Below are 24,492 nucleotides of genomic sequence, written 5' to 3' on the forward strand. Positions count from 1 at the left end.
ATCCCAGGCAGCAAAACAGATGGAGCAGACCCTGGCCATTTTCAGTGCCATTGTCAGGCTCAGAATTGCAGTAGAAATAACTCCCATCCCTTCTGAAGATACACTTGGCTGTACTTTTCCCAACCAGTTCCATCTCTGTTATGTACTGAGTTGAATAGGATTCAGAATGCAGCAGTCTGATTGGCCCTAGAACAATAGGATTCAGAATGCAGCAGTCTGATTGGTCCTAGAGCAATAGGATTCAGAATGCAGCAGTCTGATTGGTCCTAGAACAATAGGCTCCAGAGTGCAGCAGTCTGATTGGTCCACAGGAGCCACCCAATCCAGCTCCAGGTGGAAGTGAATCCGCAACCTGATTGGCCTACAGGTGAATCCCGGAATTAGCCAATCACATGGGGCCCATTGTGTAAATAATGCATATAAAGCAGACATTCTGGGGGAACTTCCATTCCTCCTCACCACTATGAGCTGAATAAAAAGCATGAAATTCATTCTCGACTCTGAGTATATTTCAATCTCCTTTAACTCCCAGCCCCCCAAAGTATCAATAATAGAGATACGTATGCATTTCAGGGGTAAAAAAACCCCAAGTTGATGGTGCTCATATCTTGATATGTGCTGGGATGAAAGTGCAGCACAAAATGGCAGGGAAAAGCTGTAGACACACACAAACATTGGGTGGCTCCCCGAGAGATCATTCCCACCAACTCTACAGACAGCCACTGGGGCCTGCCCCACCTGCACCTGGCCTGACTCACGTCGTCAAAAAGTGGCATCACGCTGGTGGCCACCTCGACGGTGAGGGAGTTCACCTCCCTGGTCTGACACTTCAGGAGGTCTGGCAGGAGCCTGAGAGCCTTCACGTTGATGTCTCTGTCAGCGTCGCGCACCCTGGCTATGATATCGGGAAAGGCAGGCTTCAGTTTTTTCATCTGCGCGACACAAAAGGCTGAGTCACAGATCTCCAGAGAAGCAACAAAGTTAGTTTCCGTGTCTTTCTTCCGGGGAATCTTTAGCTTTGAACAGAACACAAGGTGCCACAGAGAACCAAAACCTCATGGCTGGTTCCCCGCCCTCCTTGTCAAAAAGATTAAAATGGGGGCATAGAAGACATGGGCCAGAAAGTATTTTGGATTCCAAGCCATTAAAAAATCAGCATCTGCACATGCAGATGTTCCTTATGAATTCCACATCTGTTCACCAAACTGTTGGAGAGTTTGCAGGAATAAAGGGATTTTCCTTCCCCATATCTGGTGGGAATGCCCACAGCTTGCTTTTATTCTGGAAGAAAATTCATCAGGCGATACTAGATATTATCAAGACACATATTCAGATTTCTCCTCTGTTTTCCCTACGAAATACGTGGACATGTACCATGAAGACATTTTGCCGGAAGGAACATCCGACACAGATGTTGCTGGGATCCCTATGGCACAACAATGGAAATCGTAAAAAAACAACCCCAAAGACTAATATCATTATGGTATAAAAATATTTGGAATTTAGTTACTGCAGAAAAAAGTAACAATAAGCTATGGGTCTCTAATGGACGGGAATATTCTGGTAATTTCTACTCAGTGTGGAGGGATTTTATTTCATATAGCTTAGTTTCAGACTCACAGCTATCTATCCCCATGCCCTCTAGAGAAATGTGGCTGTCATGATCTTAGATTGTGTGTTATTATTCAATTCGTTTAGGTTTTGCATGGCCTGCCTTTAGTTAGATATCTGATTGAATTTTTGCTATTGTTTATTTATCTTTGTGGTTCTATAATAAATTGAAAACTGGTGATGATAATGATAATGATAATGATAATGATAATGATAATGATAATGATAATGATAATGATAATGATAATGATAATGATAAATAATATTGAGAATACAGAACAGTGGTAGTCAACCTCTGTCCAGCAGGTGTAATTAGGCAACCAGCAATATCTAGAGCAGGGTTTCCCAAACGGGGGCCTCCAGCTGTTTTGGGACTACAATTCCCATCATCCCTGACTAATGGTCCTGCTAGCTAGGGATGATGGGAGTTGTACTCCAAAAACAGCTGGAGACCTAAGTTTTGGAAACCCTGATCTAAAGGATGGTAGGCTCCCCACCCACTGGGAAGACCTATTGGTCTACTGGTAGATCACTGTGTGTCTCTCACCTTCTCTTGATGATCCAAAAAGCAAATCATGCCGTCGAGAGCTAGGGATCTGAGCTCCAACCGGCTGGCCTTCACCTGCCGGCACAGCTGCTCAATGATGCTATCTTCCATAGCTGGCGCTAAGGCTCCCTTATGAAGGAACTAGAACGGAAGAAGAATGTGCAGAACTGGCAGCAGCAGGCCTTGAACATGAAAACATGAGAAGAGCATGCTGGATCAGGCCAAAGAGGAGCAGCAGGAGGAGGCCAGGAGGTAGCAAGATGACATTGCAAGGGATCGTTGCCTTGGGAGAGTGAGAAAATTTTTCAGGGATGGCTCACACCCCGGCCCATCACCTCTTTAATCTTCTACCCTCGGGCAGGAGATATAGAAGTATAATCAGCCGTACCAACAGGCTAAAAAATAGCTTCTATCCGTGGCCTGTTAGGCTGTTGAACAGAAAATGACACTGTGAAATTGACTTGCGAGGTGGTGTGTTGTTCGATAAGAGATTGAGTGTTGCGGGGGGGGGGGAGCTTGTTTAATTTCATTGTACACAGGTTGTACAATGACAATAAAGGTATTATTATTTTTATCAAGCTGCGTGCTCCTTGGGTGTGTCATCTTGAGGCGACTGCCTCAGCATGCCTTATGGGGTGGCCAGCTCTGCTTGCCAGACCTCCCTGTTTGGCCCACAGGGGCCAAATATGTGGCGTCAGGGCTTGCAAAGCTCTCTGCACTGGTCTCTGCAAACTCCTTCAAGCAGCTGAGACGCAGGGCCCACCACAAAGCAGACGTGACCACAGCTACGTTTTGTGGCTTGGGAGGTGCAGTGCGCTGGGCTCTGGAAGCCTTTGCAGTCCGCTGAAAACAACCGTGTACAGCTTGATTTGCCAAAAATGTGGGCTAGGGGAATGGCTTTGGCAATGATGCTCTTGGGGGAAGCAGATGGGAGTCTAAGAGGGGCTGGGGCGGATCAGCTGTACAATTAATCAGACCCACCTACCTCCATAAAACAAGGCTCACCTCAATTAAGAAAGGCATCACAGTGATGTGTTTCGGATACCCCTCGCTTTCCAGAATCTCCATCAAGTAAGGCAACATCCTTTTGCTTCCCTCGCCCCTGACTATCTCTCTTGTCATTGAAAAACAGAAACACTGAGTGACCAAAGCATTGCAAAATGGAGTGTTCTTCTCCCCTGATCCAGCCAGCCATGTCTTCTTTCCCGATATTCTGTTCCATTTTCGGGGAACATGCGGAACATACCTCCCTCTTGCTTCTCAGCCCTCGTGCTTTGACTACAGAGCTGTCATAACACACCACCTGAGCTAGCTATTGGGATACACAAGGAAGGCCCTGCAACAAAATGCTGCAGAGTGGATTCCATTCTCGCTGAATGGGTGACGGGGAGGACTGGACATGCCAGTGGCCCAATCCCAGTCATGATTAATTATTTGATTTCTCCATCAAAGTTTATGGGCAGCTCCTATTTTGGAGACACCTGAAAACGGCTTCTTGGTATGAACTGAGAAATGGACTACTGCAATGGGCTCTACGTGGGGCTACCTTTGAAGGTGACCCAGAAACCGCAACTAATCCAGAATGCGGCAGCCAGACTGGTGACTGGGTGTGGCTGCCGGGACCACATAACACCGGTCTTGAAAGACCTACATTGGCTCCCAGTACGTTTCCGAGCACAATTCAAAGTGTTGGTGCTGACCTTTAAAGCCCTAAACGGCCTCGGCCCAGTATACCTGAAGGAGCGTCTCCACCCCCATCGTTCTACCCGGACGCTGAGGTCCAGCTCCGAGGGCCTTCTGGCGGTTCCCTCACTGCGAGAAGCCAAGTTACAGGGAACCAGACAGAGGGCCTTCTTGGTAGTGGCGCCCTCCCTGTGGAACGCCCTCCTACCAGATGTCAAAGAGAACAACTACCAGACTTTTAGAAGACATCTGAAGGCAGTCCTGTTTAGGGAAGCTTTAAATGTTTGATGTATTACAGTATTTTAATATTTTTTTGGGAAGCTGCCCAGAGTGGCTGGGGAAGCCCAGCCAGATGGGCGGGGTATAAATAATAAATTATTATTATTATTATTATAAATTACCTATCTGGACAATGAAATGGTTTTAGACCTCAGAGTCTCTATCTCCCTCCTCCCTTTCAAGGTGCTTGGTTCCATTCACTCTCCCCTGCCCTCTTAGTCCACATTCAATGCCATCCAGACCCTTATGGGGCTGATATGTAGTTCCACGCCTTAGGGATCTCCCCCAAAGATTTTTGGAAACTCTTCAGATCTTGCTGCTCCTTTTAACAGCGATGTGCTTACCTGGCAAAGAGAGCGAGACCTTTCAGGTGGGTCCTGCGATGCAACAGGAGTTCTGAACCCCTCCTCTTGTTCATGATGAGGATGAGGTCCTCATCTCCTGCACGCCTGATGAGGCCTTTGAAAGTTTTCAAAGCAGACCTGCACACAGAGACAAATCCGTATTAGAATGGATTTCTTGTGCTGGGTTTACAGCAGTTCCTCAAACGGGTGGGATGCATTACCTCAGTGATTTGGGTAGGCCATTGTGCCTCATAGTTTATGCTGGTAAAAGATAGCTGGCTCTCACAGAGTCCCGGGCACCACAGGGGTTGGGGTGCGGAGACCAACTTGTGCTGAAGTTGTTCCCTTGATCACAGCAATCCTGGCTACCGTCACTCGCATGTGACCCCCACGCCGCTAAGCATTTCGAAGAAAACACCCATGCATTTTCAGGCTTTTTTCCGCATGCAGCCTTGAGGACCAGAAACTTGTGAAAGCACAGCCTGGCGTGACAATACAGAACCTGCCATTCTTTAAGTGGAGGCTGTCGCTGTGTATCATGTCACAAATTAAAAAGACAATTTCCCAAAAAACAACCTTGGGCCGGACGAGGAGCGAAGTCCGGCTCAGCAGGGAGCGGCATGCGTGCGTCCGGCTGCCCTGGCTAGAGGGCTACCGCAGTATCAGTCGACCCTGCCTGTGACAAACAGGGAAAATCGAATGAACTGAAAGAAGTGCACCTGAAGGGAGCAGGAGGGGTGGGGATCTCCTGGCGGATGCAGGCCGTCGTGTAGACATCGTTCTCCTCTGGTGTAAAGTACATGGCGAAGGAGATTTGGCAGAGGACTGCTATGGACAGCGTGGCGAACATCTCTCTCAGCACCTCGCGGCAGGCTGGGGACGGGCGCCTCAAGATCTCGTAAAACGCTGAGTTGGCCTGGGAGGTCGGTCAAGGCTCCTGATCGTACCTGAGCAAGGAGAGGAATTTCCCGCCCACTTCCCTTCCTGGCCACGTCCTTAGGTGCCTCAAATGGCCACCCGGACGCCAAAGAGGCATCTCTGGGGTCTGTTTCACTTTGCCGCCTGAGGCAAGGGTGCCACCCGCCCCCCCCACCTTGCCTCCCTTACCAGGGTCGTGTGGTGGCTTCGGGAGAGGTATCCGGAAGTGCTGCCACTGTGTGACCCAGCAGAGGTGGGTGCTGTGCTTACAGTGGCAGTGCCCTGTGGAAGTCCGCCGCCCGAGGCGGGTCGCTTCCTTCTGACTCGTGGGCAGACAGGCCCCGGGGATGGGCCTTGGAGATGTCACGCACAGGGCCGCTTTGCTCTTTGGGTGCTTTCTTGGGGGCCAGAGTCCTGCCAGCACTTACAGCCAAGGGTCGCAAGGAGGCCTTAACCCTGTGGCCATCCCAGTAGATCGGCTGCTCCTGCAGGATGGACTGCAGCACGGCCAGGACATTTTGTGCAGTGTCGGAGAAGCAGGTTAAGCTGTTCCACATGGCGAAGGCGGTGCTGCGGGGGGGGGGGGGAGAAGCAGGGGCTTCGGTTGGCGCACGAAATGCGTTCAGATTACGGCAAAACGAGAGAAAGGCGATTTAGACCAGTATGTGTGTGGTGCCCCTCTCTTCGAGAGCACTGGCTAGGCAGTGATGTGGGACTTAGGACTGGGGGGTCATTCTGTGGGAGTGGAGAAAGATGGAGTGTAACTTGTGAATAAATGCGCTTTTAATTTTTAAAAAAGGAAAAGAGCATTGGCTGTTCTTCTGCAGTTCTCCACGGCCTATTGTTGTGAGCAGGGATGTTCAGCTCTGACAAATATGAGAGAGCGGAAAAGAGAAAGGCATCTCTGCGTTGATGAGATGAGAGTTTGCTTGTCCCAAATGAGACCTGGGACTCAGCTATACAGCTGCAAATATAACGTTTTAAGTGTGCATCATACAAACATAGAAATATATATATAAAATAAAATAAATTGTCCAGTAGCACCTGAGACCAACTATCAGTATGAGTTTTCATCGGCATGCACACTTCTTCAGATACGATGCATGCACATGAAAGCTCATACCAAGAACAAACTTAGTTGGTCTCTAAGGTGCCACTGGACATTTTTTATCAATTTTTAAAATATATTTCTACTGCGTCAGACCAACATGGCTACCTACCTGAATCATACAAACATGACACTAGATGGCAGTGATGAGCTTATGGCAAATTCAATATATTTTTCAAAACGCTTTTTTAAAAAAGCATTTTCACAGTGTTTTTTAATGTGTGTCTACATTCCACCCTGATATAAATGAGATTACCTGGCAAAAGTAAGCTCACACCTCTCACTGAGTTTGTACACATACTTAAGTTTCATGCTCGTTTATAATTACATTTTGGAAATGATTCACCTTCTTACATAGCTGTATTGTTTGATACTCTCTGGACGTCCCATGATCATATTACAAAGTAGTTGTGTTCTGTGTTATAAATCAAGCACTGCTAGGAGTTATTTCTTTCCCCAATATATTTTTATCGACAAAAATTCGGTGTGTCACAGGCAAATTTTTATTCTGAATGTGTGGCCCAGAGAAAAAAGTTCGAGAACCACTGATTTAGCCAGTACGAAAAGGATTTTAAATCATTTTTTTTTATCCCCCTATCCCCATCTTGCTCACCTGTCACACTGGACAGAGCAGGCCAGGAGGGTCTTCACCACATCCTGAGGGCGGCTCTTCCCCAGAAGCAAGAGGAACCTGAAGACTTCCAGGCGGGCCTGCGGGTCTCCGATGTGCTCCAGACTGAAATACATGAACCTGGTGGTTTTGGGCACCTGCAGGGGGAAAGAGGTGGGAAGAGGTGACTGGGGAGAGAGGAGAAGGGGGAACGGGAGTCTCCAAGGCAGCGTACCTTGATGAAAATGGGCTGGTGATCCCTCAGCATGGCTTTCAGCATCAGGATGGCAGCCTTCGTGTGGTAAAGGTTGTCGTCCCTCATGCCCTTGATGGCTGCTAGGAGGAAGTCCATCTGCTCGCCGCCATGGAGGCATTTTTTGAATTTCTGAAAACGGAAGGGGTGCGTTGAAAGCCTGGTGGCGGTTACACCAAAGAGCTGGGATCCACCATGGCTGGGATCATATCTTGGGATGAGCTGACTCGCTATGGGACCCTCCTTAAGATCAGTCGGTAGAGCATGAGACTCTTAATCCCAGGGTTGTGGGTTCGAGCCTCACTTTGGGTCAAAGCTTCTTGCATTGCAGGGGGTTGGATCAGTGGCGTAGCGTGGGGGTGCAGGGGGGGCCGGCCGCACCGGGCGCGACATCTGGGGGTTAGGGTTAGGGGGCGCAAATTCACGGGTTAGGGGGTGCAAATTACTTGCATTGCCCCGGGTGCTGACAACCCACGCTACGCCACTGGGTTGGATTAGATCAGGGTTTCTCCAGCTCTTGCTGGACTACAGCTTCTGTTATGTACTGAGTTGAATAGGATCCAAACTGCAGCAGTCTGATTGGTCTTAGAACAATAGGATCCAAATTGCAGCAGTCTGATTGGTCCTAGAACAATAGGATTCAGAATGCAGCAGTCTGATTGGTCCTAGAACAATGCAGCAGTATGTTTGGTTGGCAGGAACCACCCAATCATGCTCCAGATAGAAGTGAATCCACAACCTGATTGGCTTACAGTAGAATTCCAGAATTAGCCAATCATGTGCAGCCCATTGTGTAAATAATGTATATAAAGCAGATACTTTGAGGGGACTTTCATTCATTCCTCCTCACCACTATGAGCTGAATAAAGAGCATGAAATCACTTTGCGACTACTCTGAGTATATTTCAGCTTCCATCTTCCTTATCTTGCAGGACCAGTGCTCAAGGATCATGGGAGTTGTAGTCCAAAAAGAGCTGGAGACCCACGTTTGGGAAACCCTGGACGAGATGATCCTTGTGGTCCCTTCCAATTCTATGATTCTGGTGCTGCAGGAAAGGTCGCAGTGCTCTCCTTATGTATAGGAAAGACCACAGTGTAGTGTTAGGGCTCATCCACACTTCTAACCAGTGCTAAAAATAGAGGCCAACCAATTGACATTTGCTCCGATTCAGCAGTAAAAATTGATTTTACTTGGGGGAAAGTTGTGGGGCAAGTGGATGTGTGGATGAGCCCTCTGAGTGGGAACTGGGACTAGGAATTAAAAATCTGCAGCATTAAATGGTCCTATTCAGGATTCTTACCTGACAGCCAGACAGCCAGGCCATTTCTTGGATACTCCATTGCATCCCCTCTCCCTCTATTTTTCTTTATCCCTGCTGCCCCCACCATCACTCAGTTTTCTGAGTGCTGAGCATTTTTCATATTCATTCTTTCTTTTTTTAAACTCTTTCATTGAAACGATCTCAGATACAGCAGCGGAGCAGAGAAGGACCTATGAAGGGCCACTGGCACAAGTCCTGGGCTCAGTTATACGATCACTAGCTCAAAACCCAGGTGTGCCCTTGGCTGCACGGCAAACACCAAGACACAGCCCGCCCTGCCTCTCTGCATGCGCCTGTGCGCAACTGGACGTGCTTCCTTTTTAAAAACAAAACAAAACATAATTTTATTAATCTAGATTAACTGGATGGGTTTCCAAACTCCTGTGTTGGTTACATTCGTTTCAGCTGCACCTGTAAAACAGGTCCATGCCCAAAATTGCCAGGTGTGAAGAAGACACACGTTGGAGCTGGTGAAAAAGTAAAAAAATTCCTTCCAGTAGCACCTTAAAGACCAACTAAGTTAGTTCTTCGTATGAGCTTTCGTGTGCATGCACACTTCTTCAGATACATTATCTGAAGAAGTGTGCTTGCACACGAAAGCTCATACCAAGAACTAACTTAGTTGGTCTTTAAGGTGCTACTGGAAGGAATTTTTTTATTTTGACTATGGCAGACCAACACGGCTACCTATCTGTAACTGGTGAAAAAGGTTTACCATAGTGGTGGTGCTGATGTCAGAGAACCAGGCCAGCCAGAAGATCTTTTCCTCTTTCCAGTCCTGCATAAGCTCCATAAATTCTGCTTCGTTCTCAGGCTTCATCAGGCCTCAGGAAATGTACAAAGAAACTCAGAGATTAGATAGATAGATAGATAGATAGATAGATAGATAGATAGATAGATAGATATAGATACAGTCATACCTTGGGTTAAATATGCTTCAGGTTGAGCGTTTTCAAGTTACGCTCCACGGCGACCCAGAAGTAACGGAACGCGTTACTTCCGGGTTTCGCCGCTCACGCATGCGCAGACGCTCAAAATGACGTCACGCGCTTGCGCGGAAGCGACGAAATGCGACCTGCGCATGCGCAGACACGCAGTCGCGTGTTCCGTTCTACTCAGGATGCGAACAGGGCTGCAGAACGGATGCGCAGGTGCTGAAAATGACGCCACGCGCATGTGCGGAAGCAACAAAATGCGACCTGCGCATGCACAGACACGCATTCGCGTGTTCCGTTCTACTCAGGATGCGAACGGGGCTGCAGAACGGATGCGCAGATGCTGAAAATGATGTCACGCGCATGTGCGGAAGCAATGAAATGCGACCTGCGCATGCGCAGACACGCATTCGCGTGTTCCGTTCTACTCAGGATGCGAACGGGGCTCCAGAACGGATCCCGTTCGCATCCAGAGGTACCACTGTATAGCTATAGCTGTAGATAGATGCAAAGAAACGGTATATATGGTATATCTATAGAGAGATATATATATATACATATAGATATACAGTGCTGCACCTGTCCCCCCCAAAATAGGTGCCAATACTCACCATGAAATGTATTAGCGTTGAGACGGTGGCCTTTGGAGGTTTTGAAGGACCACGCGACACGGATTTCCCCAGTGGGTCACCCCAACAGAAAGTGGAGCTGGAGGAGCTGGGGGTCAGCTCAAGGGACATGGGCACCCCTAAGCAGGGTGCGGAGAGGGGATGGAGGAGCGAGAGGAGGCCGCCCAAGACTCCTTCAGGCCGGCCAGCAGGGAAGCTCAGACCCGGACCCTGAAGGTGGCCCTCCAGGCTTTCTATCTGGCCCTCCGAAGGGCAGGCTTGGGCTGACAGACAGCCTGGGAGAATAGCAGGAGCAGCCATGAAACAAGCGTCCACCAGGCAGGCTCAGAAGGCGAAGCCACCCTTGCCAATCTGAGGATGCTCTAAGCGAAGACCCTTTTTTGCTTTATCTCCTCTGGCGGGACATCCCGCTTCCCAGCTCTTGCCAACATGCCAACCCATTTATTTCCCTTTCCCCGCCATGAACCATCTTGGGGAAGGCCGGCGGGTCCTTGCTCTTACTCTTCTGGTGAAGGATCAGGGTGTACAGGCAGTGGAGTGCGTCGGCCGCCCAGTGGCACACGCTCTCGCTGGAGTCCTTGCTGCAAAGCGCCAGGTGCCCCGCCAGCTTCCCTATCTTGAAGTCCTTCATTCCCTGCAGGAGAGAATCTCATTTTCTACTCCTCCTCAAGTGTGGCAGCCATTTTGTGCCATGCCACATACTCCACAGCAGCCATTTTGTGTCATGCCACAAACACCACGGCAGCCTTTTTGTGTCACGCCATGCACAGCAGTCATTTTGTGCCATCCCTTGCACACCACAGCAACCATTGCAGCCATTTTGTCTCACACCTCACGGCAGCCATTTTGTGTCGTGCCACATACTCCATGGCAGCCATTTTGTGCCATGCCACACACCCAACAGCCATTTTGTGCCATGCCACATACCCGACAGCCATTTTGTGCCATGCCACATACCTGACAGCAGCCATTTTGTGTCGTGCCACGCACCCCATGGCAGCCATTTTGTGCCATCCCATGCACCCCACAGCAGCCATTTTGTGTCATGCCACCCACCATGGCTGCAGTGGCGTGCAAAGAGAAGGCGGCCTTATTCAACCTCCCTATGGATTTAGACCCTGCTGCCATGATATCCCCAAATGCACCCCTTTACTCTTTCCTGTGAAGGTGGCACACTGACATGGGCTACTAGAGAGTGTTATTTTACAGGGTGAAACTTAATTTTTTCAGATTCCTTCAGTGAGGGATCTTTTAAAAAATGGTTTTGGATGTGAGGAATTCAAATCTGCTATAATTTTTGTGACTGGACAACATTTACCTTGGCAAGTACGTTTGAGGAAGAAGCACATAAATGGCTTTTGGAAAACCAAAGAATTTTAATTTTACCTCCTGAAAATGCCAGGTATTGCTTAATAAAAATAATAATAATGCAATTATTAATATATAGTATAGCTGCAAGTACTTGGCAATCATTTCTAATGATTTCTATGCAATTTTGCTCACCAAGCAAAACTAAATTATATTAATTTAACCAAATTATCTTTTGAATTCCCAAGTCGTGTTACAATTTTTTAGCACCCCTCATTTGGGGAATTTGAAGATTGAAAAATCCAGTACGTCCTAATGGGGATACAGCTCAGTGCCACAGGCAATCTTTGCACTAAACAAGTCCTCATTCCTTACACGTATATAAATTCCTCCCCGCCCCACAACCCCCCCCCCGACTGTCAGTCATCCTGACGGGCATTTTACTCCTGATGACTGGTGTCAGCTGAGCTGGGAAAGCTCATTCTGAAAGGGAACTAGTTCTAATCCAAGTTTGGCACACCTGTCCCTTAACAAAGTGAGCAAATTCAGTTCATGTCGAACTCTCCGATTCTGTGATTCTGTGATTCAACAAGCAGTTCAAGTTCAAATAATCCCAACCATTCAGAAGGTTAAAAGTTGCTGGGCTGGAGTGTAAAATCACAGAAGCATAGAATTGTACCTAAGAACAGCAAGAAAGTATCTTAAAACACGTGCAGAGAGTGAATTGCTCCATTTACAAAATAAAAAATTCCTTCCAGTAGCACCTTAAAGACCAACTAAGTTAGTTCTTGGTATGAGCTTTCGTGTGCATGCACACTTCTTCTCTGTTTTGTGATTTTTGATGTCAGATTTACCAGTAGGAGAACACTTCAATCTCCCAGGACATTCTATACAAGATCTCAAAGTAGCTGTTTTACTACAAAGGAATTTCAGAAATAGACTGGAAAGAGAAGCTGCTGAATTGCAACTCATTACCAAACTTAAAACCATGGAGAGACCTGGTCTGAACAGAGACATTGGATTCTTATCTCATTATACATGACTAGCCATTTTTCACCTTCTCACCCCTTGCCTTTTCCTGTAAGACCTATTGCAGTCGTTAAAGAGTCGTCAACAGGCTCATCTCAGCTATCTGCCAATCACCCATTCCCACCACCCTTCTGAGTAATACCCCTCCCCACCTTCTCACTATATAGAAGGATCTGGCAACTTCTGTTTCAGTGTATCTGAAGAAGTGTGCATGCACACGAAAGCTCATGCCAAGAACTAACTTAGTTGGTCTTTAAGGTGCTACTGGAAGGAATTTTTTATTTTGACTATGGCAGACCAACACGGCTACCTATCTGTAACTGCTCCATTTACAGTATTCCCCCCCCCCCCCCCAGCAGATGAAAGCGCCAGTCTGAAGAGTAAGAAACAAATGCAAGAGAATGAGCTTCAAACCAGGAATCATTCAAAGTCTTCCTCCAAAAGGAACTTAATTCACATAAATTCAATACGTGCAGTTTTTAGGGTTGCCATATGTCCTCTTTTTCCAGGACATGTCCTCTTTTTCATGATTCGCCATAGCAATCCATAGCTAAAAGTAAAAATCTGAAAATGTGTCCTTTCTTTTTGCTCTTCAGAACATGGCAACCCTAAAAACTGCAGGTGGATTGTTCAGCAGTTATGGGAACTACTTTCAGGCGTAGTTTGGAGGTTTTCTGAACTACTTCCATGCAGTTTGCTAAACCAAACCAGGCCTGGGAATGGACTGAGCCTCACTTTGGGTGTGCAGTGGGACGTGATGCAGCAGACCAGCTTGGTGATTCTGGACAAGGCCATGATCCGCTCCTCGACCAACGGGGATCCCGTTTCAGGAAGAAGGAACTGGAACGGCAAAAAAAGGACGGCATCCATGGAGATTTCATGAGACGCATTCTTGTAGTGCACAAGTGGGAGCTGCAACCCAGAGTTGCAGCGTGAAGTGCTCTAGGGCATTTTGTTCTATTCCCCCTCCAACCTGCTTCCCCATTTCTCTCCACAAGGTCTGCAAGCATTACAAAGCCCCCAAGCATGCCCAGTCCTTTCTGGGCTGTTTTCGGGAGTTTCTCCCCCTCAGGGAGTTGTGTTTTTTGGTTTGTGCTTTGCCATCTATCTTTATGAGTGGGTGGTGCTGTTTTGGCTACACATGTTCCCCCTATACTTATACATCAGAGAACTGTAGAGTCGAAAGGGACCACAAGGGTCATCCAGTCCCACCCGCTGCAATGCAGGAATCTTTTGCCCAACGTGGGGCTCGAACCCGCAACCTTGAGATTAAGCGTCTCATGTACTACCGACTAAGCTAGCATCTTATGTTTAAGGAGCCCCCAATGATGTAACCTTTCCTCCTAAGGGAGCGGCTCCATCCAGGCTAGGCCATTTCTGCCCTATCTCAATGATATCCTTTTTGAGGTTTTCCCACGATGGTTTCCCCACAGCCAAACAGAGACACAATTACCAAGGCAAAGTCATTCTTAAAGAGCCCAAGGCAGGGTCAAAACGGGCAAACCATAAAGCTGTGGGCTTCTTGTTATGTATTCAGACTGGCTGAAGTTCTCACTCTGGGCCACCAGTATGCAAATGAAGGATTGAGAGTTGCTTTCACCGATTGGGTAGCTAGTTGGAATTTGTTACTGTTACAGGTTATTGAGCATTATATAAGGCAGCCAGCTTCACTGTTCAGAGAGACTTAGAGCAGTGTTTTTCAACCTTTTTTGGGCAAAGGCACACTTGTTTCATGAAAAAAATCACGAGGCACACCACCACTGTGTGCTGAGAGGGAGATGTCAGAGCCCCGCTGCTCTCTATGGGGAATCGGATGAGAGTGGACCGCCTGTCCGCTCTCATCCGATCCCATCCGATCTGATCCCCACCCAGGACGGATGGAAAATAGGGTGGACACAGTCCGGGGCCCGCCTAGTGGGCGAAAATTTGACATTTTTTTAAAAAAAATCTTTCGAATTTTTCAATTTTCCCCCATGGCACACCAGGCAACATCTCGCGGCACACTAGTGTGCCACGGAACAGTGGTTGAAAAACACTGACTTAGAGTACTGCTAAAGAGCTGTTGCTTAAAAGAGCTGTGTCTGTTGCCCATCTTTCCCACTATACAACACTTCTAGTGCTAATCTTTCCTTGGGCTCCGTTAGGAGGAGTTTTTTAGGGCTATTTTCATCGTTCGCACTCACATGTACACGGGTCGGCTTACTCACCATGAGAGTTTCTCTTATCAGGGTCGGGTTGTAGTGACATTGACCAATGTAGCCCACCTTACTGCTGTCGAGGTTTGCGCTGATGAGGTCTATGCAGTCCAGGAACTTGACCTTCTCAGGTAATTCCTAGCCTCCCCAACCAAGGACAGGAAGATGAGTTCAAGAAGGATTAGCAAAAGCGGCAAGCCATCTTGACTACCGCAACATGCTCTCTGCGGGGCTGCCCCCAGAAAGATTTGGAAACTACGACTCTTCTGGGGGCGTTCCGCAGGGAATGTTTTACTCCAGTGCCGTTCCTACTTGGCTGGGTTTGAGCCCAATTCAAAGTATTCCTAAATAATAATAATAATAATAATAATAATAATAATAATAATAATAATAATTTATTATTTACACCCCGCCCATCTGGCTGGGCCTCCCCAGCCACTCTGGGCGGCTTCCATAAAAACCAAAAATACAGTAAAATATCACACGTTAAAAACTTCCCTGAACAGGGCTGCCTTAAGATGTCTTCTGAATGTCAGGTAGTTGTTTATCACTTTGACATCTGCTGGAAGGGCGTTCCACAGGGCGGGCGCCACTACCGAGAAGGCCCTCTGCCTGGTTCCCTGTAGCTTTGCTTCTCGCAATGAGGGAACCGCCAGAAGGCCCTTGGCGCTAGACCTCAGCGTCCGGGTAGAACGATGGGGGTGGAGACGCTCCTTCAGGTATACTGGACCGAGGCCGTTTAGGGCTTTAAAGGTCAGCACCAACACTTTGAATTGTGCTCGGAAACGTACTGGGAGCCAATGCAGGTCTTTCAGGACCGGTGTTATATGGTCTCGGCGGCCGCCCTCAGTCACCAGTCTAGCTGCCGCATTCTGGATTAGTTGTAGTTTCCGAGTCACCTTCAAAGGTAGCCCCACGTAGAGTGCATTGCAGTAGTCCAAGTGGGAGAGAACCAGAGCATTATGTGACTGGAGGAAGAAGCCCCCACCCCCTCCATTTTTAAGGAACTCATGTTGTAGCAGGGAAAGCGAGGGCGGGGTTGGGGTGCAGATACCTGGTGGCTTTTGTGGAGAAACTGGTGCATAAAGTGCATGACACCCCTCATGTCTCCCTCAGAAGCTGCAGAACTAAATGTTGTCTGGGAGGAGTCTGAGCTTGGTGAATCTGAAACAAGTTTATTAATTTAATAAGTAAATACTGCGCCTTTCCTCCCAGAGGAGCCCAAAGGAGCAAAAACAAAAAAACCCCTTTATTATTATTATTTTAAAAAATTATAAACGAAACAAAACAAATTTAAAATATTTAAAAACTGCTAAACTCATCTAAAAGCAATGAAACACAATTAAACAACAGACAAGTTTTCAGCAAACGTCTAAAGCAGGGGTCAGCAACCTTTTTCAGCCGTGGGTTGGCCCACCCTCAAACAATGTGGGGGGCTGGACTATATTTTGAAAAAAAATACGAACGAATTCCTATGCCCCACAAATAACCCAGAGATGCATTTTAAATAAAAGGACGCATTCTGCTCATATAAAAACACGCTGATTCCCGGACCGTCTGTGGGCCGGATTGAGAAGGCGATTGGGCCGCATCCGGCCCCCAGGCCTTAGGTTGCCTACCCCTGGTCTAAAGGAATATGCAGCTGCCTCATGTGGGGATTGAACCGGAGACCTTGGTATCATCAGCACCACGCTCCAAGCAGCTGAGCTGTCCAGAGACAGAACTAAACCTTATCCTCCCACCTGGTGCTGCCACCAGTCTTGTCAGCTGAAGGGCAGGTGTACTCAGTGGCGTAGCGTGGGGGGTGCAGGGGGGGCCGGCTGCACCGGGCGCAACATCTGGGGGGCGCGCGCTCGCACTCGCAGCTCTCTGCCCCTACCTGGCTCACTCACTCTCTCTCACTGCAGTGCTGGCTGTACGAATCCGATACGAGCCGCTGGGTCGCCGCCCACTGTGGAGGGGGTGGGTGCCAGGCGTGCGGTGCGGAGAGAAAGCGAGGGACTATCTGGGGGAGGGACAGTGCAGTGGCCGCCCAGCGCAGCGCTGAGCGCGGGAGAGAACCACACCAGACCAGACCAGGCAGCAGCAAGAAGAAGCTGGCAGCGGCGGCAGGTTAGGGGGCGCAAATTACTTGCCTTGCCCCGGGTGCTGACAACCCACGCTACGCCACTGGGTGTACCGGTCTGGGGAAAATGGCCCGATGAGACAAAATGGACCTCTGGCAAGCTGGAGGTTCTGCTCTCCGACGTAGTGGAAGCCTCCATGTGCAAAGCTGTGATTTGTGCTGGCAATTAAGACAAACCTATTCTCCAGGTTAAACCAGGTTAAACACGGGTGGCGCTGTGGGTTAAACCACAGAGCCTAGGGCTTGCCGATCAGAGGTCGGCGGTTCGAATCCCTGCGACGGGGTGAGCTCCCGTTGCTCGGTCCCTGCTCCTGCCCACCTAGCACGTCAAAGTGCTTTTCAGCATTGGCCCCGGCTTGGTGGAACACTCTGTCTCATGAGACCAGGGCCCTGCAGGATCTGATTTCTTTCCGCAGGGCCTGTAAGACAGAGTTGTTCCGCCTGGCCTTTGGCTTGGAGCCAGTTTGATTCCCTCCCTCCCTCTCTTTCTTTTTTCTTTTCCTTCTCCTCCTGCGATGAGGCTACATTTTAATATTTTAATGTTCCATTATTTTAATGTTGTATTTTATTTTTGTTTTTAAGTTGTAATCATTCATCTTGTTTTTATTATTGCTTGTAAGACACTCTGAGCCCGGCCTTGGCTGGGGAGGGCGGGGTATAAATAAATTATTATTATTATTATTATTATTATTATTATTAAAGTTCAAGTAGATAAATAGGTACCACTCCAGCGGGAACATAAACGGCATTTCTGTGCGCTGCTCTGGTTCGCCAGAAGCGGTTTAGTCATGCTGGCCGCATGACCCGGAAGCTGTATGCCGGCTCCCTCGGCCAATAAAGCGAGATGAGCGCCGCAACCCCAGAGTCAGCCACGACTGGACCTAATGGTCAGGGGTCCCTTTACCTTTACCTTTATTCTCCAGGCAGAGACTCAAGAGCATTTTCATAAACATGCTTCCTTTTCTGAAGAATGAGGACATGATGCAACAACAGGAAACCCTCAAGCAGCAATTGAACGCAAGCGCCCTCTCCTCTCTTGCGGCTTCCAGCAACTGGTATTCAGAAGCTTTGCTGCCTCCAGCTGTGAAGGAAGATCACCACCTCTGGAAGCACCCTATGACTGTGTCATCAGCGAGAGGAGCTTACCTGCATTTTCGGGCGACGACGCCGAGTCTTCCCAGCTGCTAAGCTCTTGCAACGACTGTCTCCAAAACATTCTCCGATTCGTTTAGCAGGAAGCGCTGCTGGGGGAATGTTGATATTGGCTCATGTATGCTAGCAAGCCCAAGCACTGGGCATTCACCCAGTGCCACAACTGTATCTGTGATTAATGCGTGTCGGCTCAGTTATCTATCTGTTAGCTTGCAGTTAGTATGTGAGACATCAGTCTGTTGGTGTTACTTGTCCAGTGTTACATCTTGAATTGGTGGAGTTTATTTGGAGCAACAGAGATACTTTGCACTTGTACATATCTGTACATATCTGTATCTGCAATAGCCTACAAGCTGCGTCTTTCTATGTCCAGAACTGTTTTAGTGAGCCTTATCTTCTGCAATAGTAAATTATTCGGACCTTAAGCCATTTCTGTGTGGTGACTGGTACTGGGAGCAACTTCCATTGCGTGTGGAGCTCACCTGAGATTCCCAATAGAGCATCCTATTGAAATCCTGCGACACATACAGCTCATAAGCGGCCCCTAGAAAGTTGTCTAGAAGATTTTGGACACACAAAATCAGCGATCAAGAGAGACTGAGTTTTGGATCTGTATCTGTGTTTTTTATTTGGAATGTTTCTCCCCAAGTTATGTTTACACAAATATATTGTCTTCCTGTTAATTATACTTATTTAAACTAGGATATTTATTGTATTCTATATTTGATCTTCTTTTGTAATGTTGTATTTCGTAATGTTCTGTTTAATCTGTAAACTGCTTAGAGGGAATTATGAAATGATATAGAAATTATTGAAATATGTAAACTTTGGGACATTTCTTGGAGTTAAGTTACATTCAGCCTGTAGATCTGGGCAAATAATACCATATATCAAAAAAGGCACAAATCTCCAGTGATGTCATTTGAAGGAATATGACCTTATATGCAGATTGGAAACCCTGAAATATCTCTCAGAAATTGGGGTGCAGTATAACAATATGATACAATGCAACACACAGCGAACACTAATGGAGCTGTGTAAATAATGAATCATTTTGCAAGAGACCGCCCTAACCCAGTAAGTGTTCTACCCACAATCTTGCATCTTTTGAAAAGAATGGAAAACAAAACGAGGAAGAAAAATGATTGCCTCCTACCTGCTGAGCAAATATGAGGGAACGATTTTGCTGCCAACCTGGGACAGGGGCTAGAGAGGTGTTTTTCACCCTTAAAAGTCTCACTGTTTCAAATCCATAGTAAGCCAACAGATGAAAGGAAAATGAGTGTAGAAAGGTTTGGTGGTCAACGCAGGTTGAGATCAAGTGCCCATGGCAGTTATTGATGTCATAATGGGCAGGGAAATGGCCGGGCAACCGATGAGAAACGGCAATGGAATGCTTTGCTCCAACGGACGTTTCCCTCCCAAGCTGGTCTTGCCTCTAGAGAGCTTCATGGAGGTTCAAATTATGAAAAGTTACTGGTGCGGATATAAAACAGTGAAGAAACAACGCCCCAATTTTAATGGAACCTTATTTGTTGTTGCGCCACTCTTTGGTGTGTGGAGTGCCGCAGGGCGCAATCCTCTCCCCAATGCTTTTAACATCTTTATGCGCCCCCTTGCCCTGATTGTCTGGAGCTTTGGGCTGGGCTGTCACCAATATGCTGATGACACTCAGCTCTATCTGCTGATGGATGGCCACACCGACTCAGCCCCAGACACACTGACCAGATGCTTGGAAGCTGTGGCTGGATGGTTTCGTGGGAGCCGATTGAAACTAAATCCTTCGAATACAGAGGTCCTATGGCTGGGTCGGGATGGCATGGGGATGAGGGACCAACTCCCTTCTCTTGCGGGGGCCCAATTAGTGCCATTGCCTTCCATTAAGAGTTTGGGTGTAATCCTTGACGCCTCCCTTTCCATGGAAGCGCAGGTTACAGCAACAGCCAAGGCAACATTTTCCCACCTTCGCCGCATCAAGCAGTTGGCCCCTTACCTTTCCCGCCCCGACCTGGCCACAGTGATCCATGCAACGGTCACCTCCAGGCTTGACTACTGCAATTCGCTCTACGCGGGGCTGCCCTTGAAGCTGTCCCAGAAACTCCAGCGGGTGCAGAATGCTGCAGCGAGGCTCCTTACAGGGTCTCTGCCATAGGAGCATATTCACCCAGCGCTTTTCCAGCTGCACTGGCTCCCGGTGGAGTACAGGGTCAGATTTAAGGTGCTGGTTTTGACTTTTAAAGCCCTTCATGGCCTAGGACCCTCGTACCCACGGGTGCCGCCTCTCCCGGTATGCCCCACGGAGAGCCTCAAGGTCCATAAATAGCAACACCCTAGTGGTCCTGGGCCCTAAGGAAATTAGATTAGCTTCAACCAAAGCCAGGGCCTTTTCAACACTGGCCCCAGTCTGGTGGAACGCTCTGCCTCATGAGACCAGGGCCCTGTGGGATCTGATTTCTTTCCTCAGGGCATGTAAGACAGAGTTGTTCCGCCTGGCCTTTGGCTTGGAGCCAATTTGATTCCCTTCCCCTCTTTCTTTTTTCTTTTCCTTTCTCCTCCTGTGATGAGGCTACATTTTAATATTTTAATGTTTCAATACTTTAATGTTGTATTTTAATTTTGTTTTAAAGGCTCCCCTTGCCCGGGAGAGGCTGCGCGCGGCTATCCCATAAGCCATGTTCCAATATATAAAAGGATGTCACATAGAGGAGGGAGAAAGGTTGTTTTCTGCTGCTCCAGAGAAGCGGACACGGAGCAATGGATCCAAACTACAAGAAAGAAGATTCCACCTAAACATTAGGAAGAACTTCCTGACAGTAAGAGCTGTTCGACAGTGGAATTTGCTGCCAAGGAGTGTGGTGGAGTCTCCTGCTTTGGAGGTCTTTAAGCAGAGGCTTGACAACCATATGTCAGGAGTGCTCTGATGGTGTTTCCTGCTTGGCAGGGGGTTGGACTCGATGGCCCTTGTCGTCTCTTCCAACTCTATGATTCTATAAGTTGTATTCATTCAACTTGTTTTTATTATTGCTTGTTAGCTGCCCTGAGCTCGGCCTTGGCTGGGAAGGGCGGTGTATAAATAAAAATTATTATTATTTATTATTATTATTATTTGTATGAGTGCATCTTGCTGTCACTTTCCTTACCGCAAAAAGTCGTTTAAAAAAGAGAGCGCCAGAGTGTGTGGGTCTGCAGTGCAAGGGAGCCAAAGTGCTTTAATCCACCTTCACTTGGGCAAACCTAAATTTGCCGGCCTGTCATTGAATTCCTCTTGCTAAATGGTGACAGCCCGGAGGAGGTCCCTAGTTATGTTAGGGTAGGATACTGGAACTCCTGCGTGTTCTGTATAAAATGTTCTGGGTGTCCGTTCCCCTGATTTTTGGACAAATCTTTACCCTGACCTTTGACACCAGAGATTTGTGTGGGTTTTCAGGGCATACCCTATTCCTGTGATTGTAATCTGCTTTAACCGTTTTGGATTGTGAATCTTAAATTGTTGTAACCTGTTCTGGGACCTGCAGGTTAAGGATGTGTAATAAATTTTAAATAATAATAATAATAATAATAATAATAATAATAATAATAATAACAATAATATTTAATTATTATTTCTATTTTAAAAAACCTGATGGTTTAAGAGCAGAATTTATGTCACTTCAGAAAATTGCTGAGTGCCCCGGGGGCACAAAGTACAAGGAACTGCAAGGGCAAGTCCTTCTGTGTTGATCTTGTTTTCCTGCTGACTTCTCCACCTCATCAGGTTAGAAGGGGATCCAAAGGACCTTTCCAAGCTTGTTTCTCATGCAGTGGGTCACCTTGTGTGGGGAATTAATGTGAGCACTGCGGAGTGCCTCCAGCGATCCAGATGTGTTGAATATTTGCACATCAGTGTCATGTTCACCTCTTGGCTTGGCAGCTGCTGCTGACATGCAAACGCTCCAGCACATACAAACAGAGCAGGCTTGGCCAACCTGGTGCCCTCCGGATCGTTTGGACTGCAACTCCTGCCACCTGTGATAACTGGCCCTGCTGGCTGGGGTTGAAGGTTCTGGAGTGCGCCAGGTTGGGAGAGGGACAGTTGAAGAGCACGGCATTTGAGTAGCGTTACCCATAATGCAAAGTGCAAGCAGACACCCAGAGCACTCTGGGAGCTGTAGTTCTCTGGAGAACAGAAGAGCCTTCTTTCACGCTATTGAGGGCTTCTATCTCCTAATTCTCTCCTTTACGACCTCTTAAGTGATAATGTAATTTACAATTTATCATTGATTTGTAGGAGAAAATTGAACTTGGTAGGGCTTAATCTAACTGACTTTGGAAATTCTGACCCCAAAGATACTTGGGAAATTATCAGGAAGGATCTTACAGAAAAAAGTGTTCTCTCTACTCTCGAGGTTGCAAAGCACAGCGCTTGCTCTCCTCTCTATTTAAATCTCCCTTTGTGTAGAGATTTTCAAAAGGAGTATATGACAAATCTGAAGAATCATGAATTGTGCAGGCTGTTTATGTTAGCCAGATTTATATGTTTCCCTCGATGATAGTGAGAGGAAGATATTTAGCTTTCCCAGAATCAGAGCATCTCTGCAAATGTAGTATACAGGAACCTGATAGTATACAGGAACATATTTTCTTTTCTAGTGATTTTGGCATTTATGCCAGAAGACAATTATTAGAGGCCTTACAACTCAATAGGCTCGTTTCTATGCTACCAACTGTTCAGGACCTGCTTTTGGACAGGAATGATCAAATTACTTTAATAGTGGCTGAAGTTTTGAGTGCTGTCCATGTAGAAAGACTGGGTCATTATAAAGAGAATTAGTGGTTCTTAATTGATTGGGGATTCGGTAGTGCTGTATTGTATTATTTATGCAAACTGATTTTCTCTGAAGTTAAAAGATCTGACTGGGACAAACCTTGTTATGTTGAGCTCGTATTTTGCACAATGTGTATACGGTGTCTGTTTGATAATGTGTGGTTTGCTATGCCTAATAAAGTATAACTATACTAGCTATTGGACGCGGGTGGCACTGTGGGTTAAACCACAAAGCCTAGGACTTGCTGATCAGAAGGTCGGCGGTTCGAATCCACGCAACAGGGTGAGCTCCCGTTGCTCCGTCCCTGCTCCTGCCAACCTAGCAGTTCGAAAGCACATCAAAGTGCAAGTAGATAAATAGGTACCACTCCGGCGGGAAGGTAAACGGTGTTTCCGTGCGCTGCTCTGGTTCGCCAGAAGCGGCTTCGTCATGCTGGCCACATGACCCGGAAGCTGTCTGCGGACAAACGCCGGCTCCCTCAGCCTATAGAGCAAGATGAGCGCACAACCCCAGAGTCGGTCACAACTGGACCTAATGGTCAGGGGCCAATTATACTAGCTATTGAGGGCTGGCAGCTGCGTGAAAAAAGGGATGCTTCCATTTCCAGGAAGAGAAATCTTCAGAATTCTTAGGCTTGCACCTTCTCCTACTGGATTCCAATGTGACCAGTTTCCACAAAGTCCTCACCCAAACACTCTCCACCCCCCTGCCCGCCCCATTCGCCCGCGGACATGAATTGCCATTTGACCGCCACTCCTTTCTCTCCAAAATAGAATAGTATATTTATATATTAATGTAACACTTCTCTTTACAAAATAAATCCGACACGAAGCAATGGGAATAATGGTTGGAAGCGGGGGGACGGGGACGACGACGACGACAAGCAAACACGAAGCCGCCTGGGGTCGGCGGAGGGGGAAGGGTCAGCGGCCCGGTCTCTGGTGCGGGGGGAACGCATATGGGTTTGGCCCAGCAGGACCAAGCTACAGTCTTGTGTGCCTCTGCTCCGCTGTCCTCTGCCTCGGGGCAACTTAGGCTCGGTCCGTACACCTCGTCAGAGCAGCACCAACCACGAGAACCCACGTCGGGTCAACCACTCCTGTTTTGGGGTACTCCTGCAGCTCACCGCCTGCAAGGGGAAAGATTCAGTAAGTGGACGACGACAGCAAGAATTCAGTAAATGTGGAGTGGGCCTCTGAGGAAGCAGAGAATCCCCCAACCCTTCCCCAAAACGAAAGAGAGAGAGATACCGTATTTTTCGCTCTATAAGACACACTTTTCCCCTCCAAAAAAGTAAGGGGAAATGTGTGTGCGTCTTATGGAGCGAATGCAGGCGGGAGGCTCTGCTCAGCGCTCCCTTTAAAGAGCTGCGTGGAGTGTGTGTGCGGTTCTTCGGGGCTTTTCCCCAAGAGCCGCAAACACACACTCTGTGCGCTCTTTAAAGGGAAGCACGGCTCTTGGGGGAGCCTTAGCCGCACGCAGCCTCTCCTGGGCAGGGCATGAAGGCTCCCCTTGCCTGGAAGAGGCTGCGCGCGGCTATCCCATAAGCCGGGACAGCTAGCGGGATCGCTGCGCAGCATTCCCGCTGGCTGCCCTGGCTTCTGGGATTCAGAACCCCCCCCCCCCCGTTTTCCTCTTC

General features: G+C 47.8%; 2 protein-coding genes across 18 annotated transcripts in view; both read right to left on the reverse strand.

Annotated features, from left to right (window-relative positions):
* Positions 1-19,360, reverse strand: part of LOC310707219 (maestro heat-like repeat-containing protein family member 7) — a 28,639-nt gene extending 9,279 nt beyond the window's left edge. For 2 of the 9 annotated variants that reach the window (XM_083504153.1, XM_083504152.1), the window contains exons 1-15: positions 19,205-19,360; positions 18,043-18,137; positions 15,826-15,935; positions 14,784-14,909; positions 13,312-13,416; positions 10,741-10,873; positions 9,391-9,500; positions 7,336-7,485; positions 7,104-7,258; positions 5,811-5,952; positions 5,184-5,380; positions 4,465-4,602; positions 3,164-3,272; positions 2,159-2,299; positions 670-932 (exon numbers count right to left, since the gene is read on the reverse strand). In XM_083504153.1, coding sequence (XP_083360279.1) covers positions 670-932; positions 2,159-2,299; positions 3,164-3,272; positions 4,465-4,602; positions 5,184-5,380; positions 5,811-5,952; positions 7,104-7,258; positions 7,336-7,485; positions 9,391-9,500; positions 10,741-10,873; positions 13,312-13,416; positions 14,784-14,909; positions 15,826-15,935; positions 18,043-18,112 — 1,949 coding nt within the window. In that variant the 5' untranslated portion in view covers positions 18,113-18,137; positions 19,205-19,360. Of the gene's footprint in view, positions 1-523; positions 933-2,158; positions 2,300-3,163; positions 3,273-4,464; positions 4,603-5,183; positions 5,381-5,810; positions 5,953-7,103; positions 7,259-7,335; positions 7,486-9,390; positions 9,501-10,740; positions 10,874-13,311; positions 13,417-14,029; positions 14,248-14,783; positions 14,915-15,825; positions 15,939-18,042; positions 18,141-19,204 lie in introns of those variants that run through there. The other 7 variants (XM_083504149.1, XM_083504151.1, XM_083504148.1 and 4 more) reach the window with 7 other exon arrangements.
* A 4,250-nt stretch (positions 19,361-23,610) lies between these two features.
* TNK2 (tyrosine kinase non receptor 2) overlaps positions 23,611-24,492 on the reverse strand; it is a 106,654-nt gene continuing 105,772 nt past the window's right edge. For all 9 annotated transcript variants that reach the window (XM_083503952.1, XM_083503951.1, XM_083503956.1 and 6 more), the window contains one exon: positions 23,611-23,982. In XM_083503952.1, the coding sequence (XP_083360078.1) occupies positions 23,976-23,982 (7 nt within the window). In that variant the 3' untranslated portion in view covers positions 23,611-23,975. The remainder of the gene's footprint in view (positions 23,983-24,492) is intronic.

This window comes from Podarcis liolepis (assembly GCF_965112155.1).
Source record: "Podarcis liolepis genome assembly, chromosome: 5".
Taxonomy (NCBI): domain Eukaryota; kingdom Metazoa; phylum Chordata; class Lepidosauria; order Squamata; family Lacertidae; genus Podarcis; species Podarcis liolepis.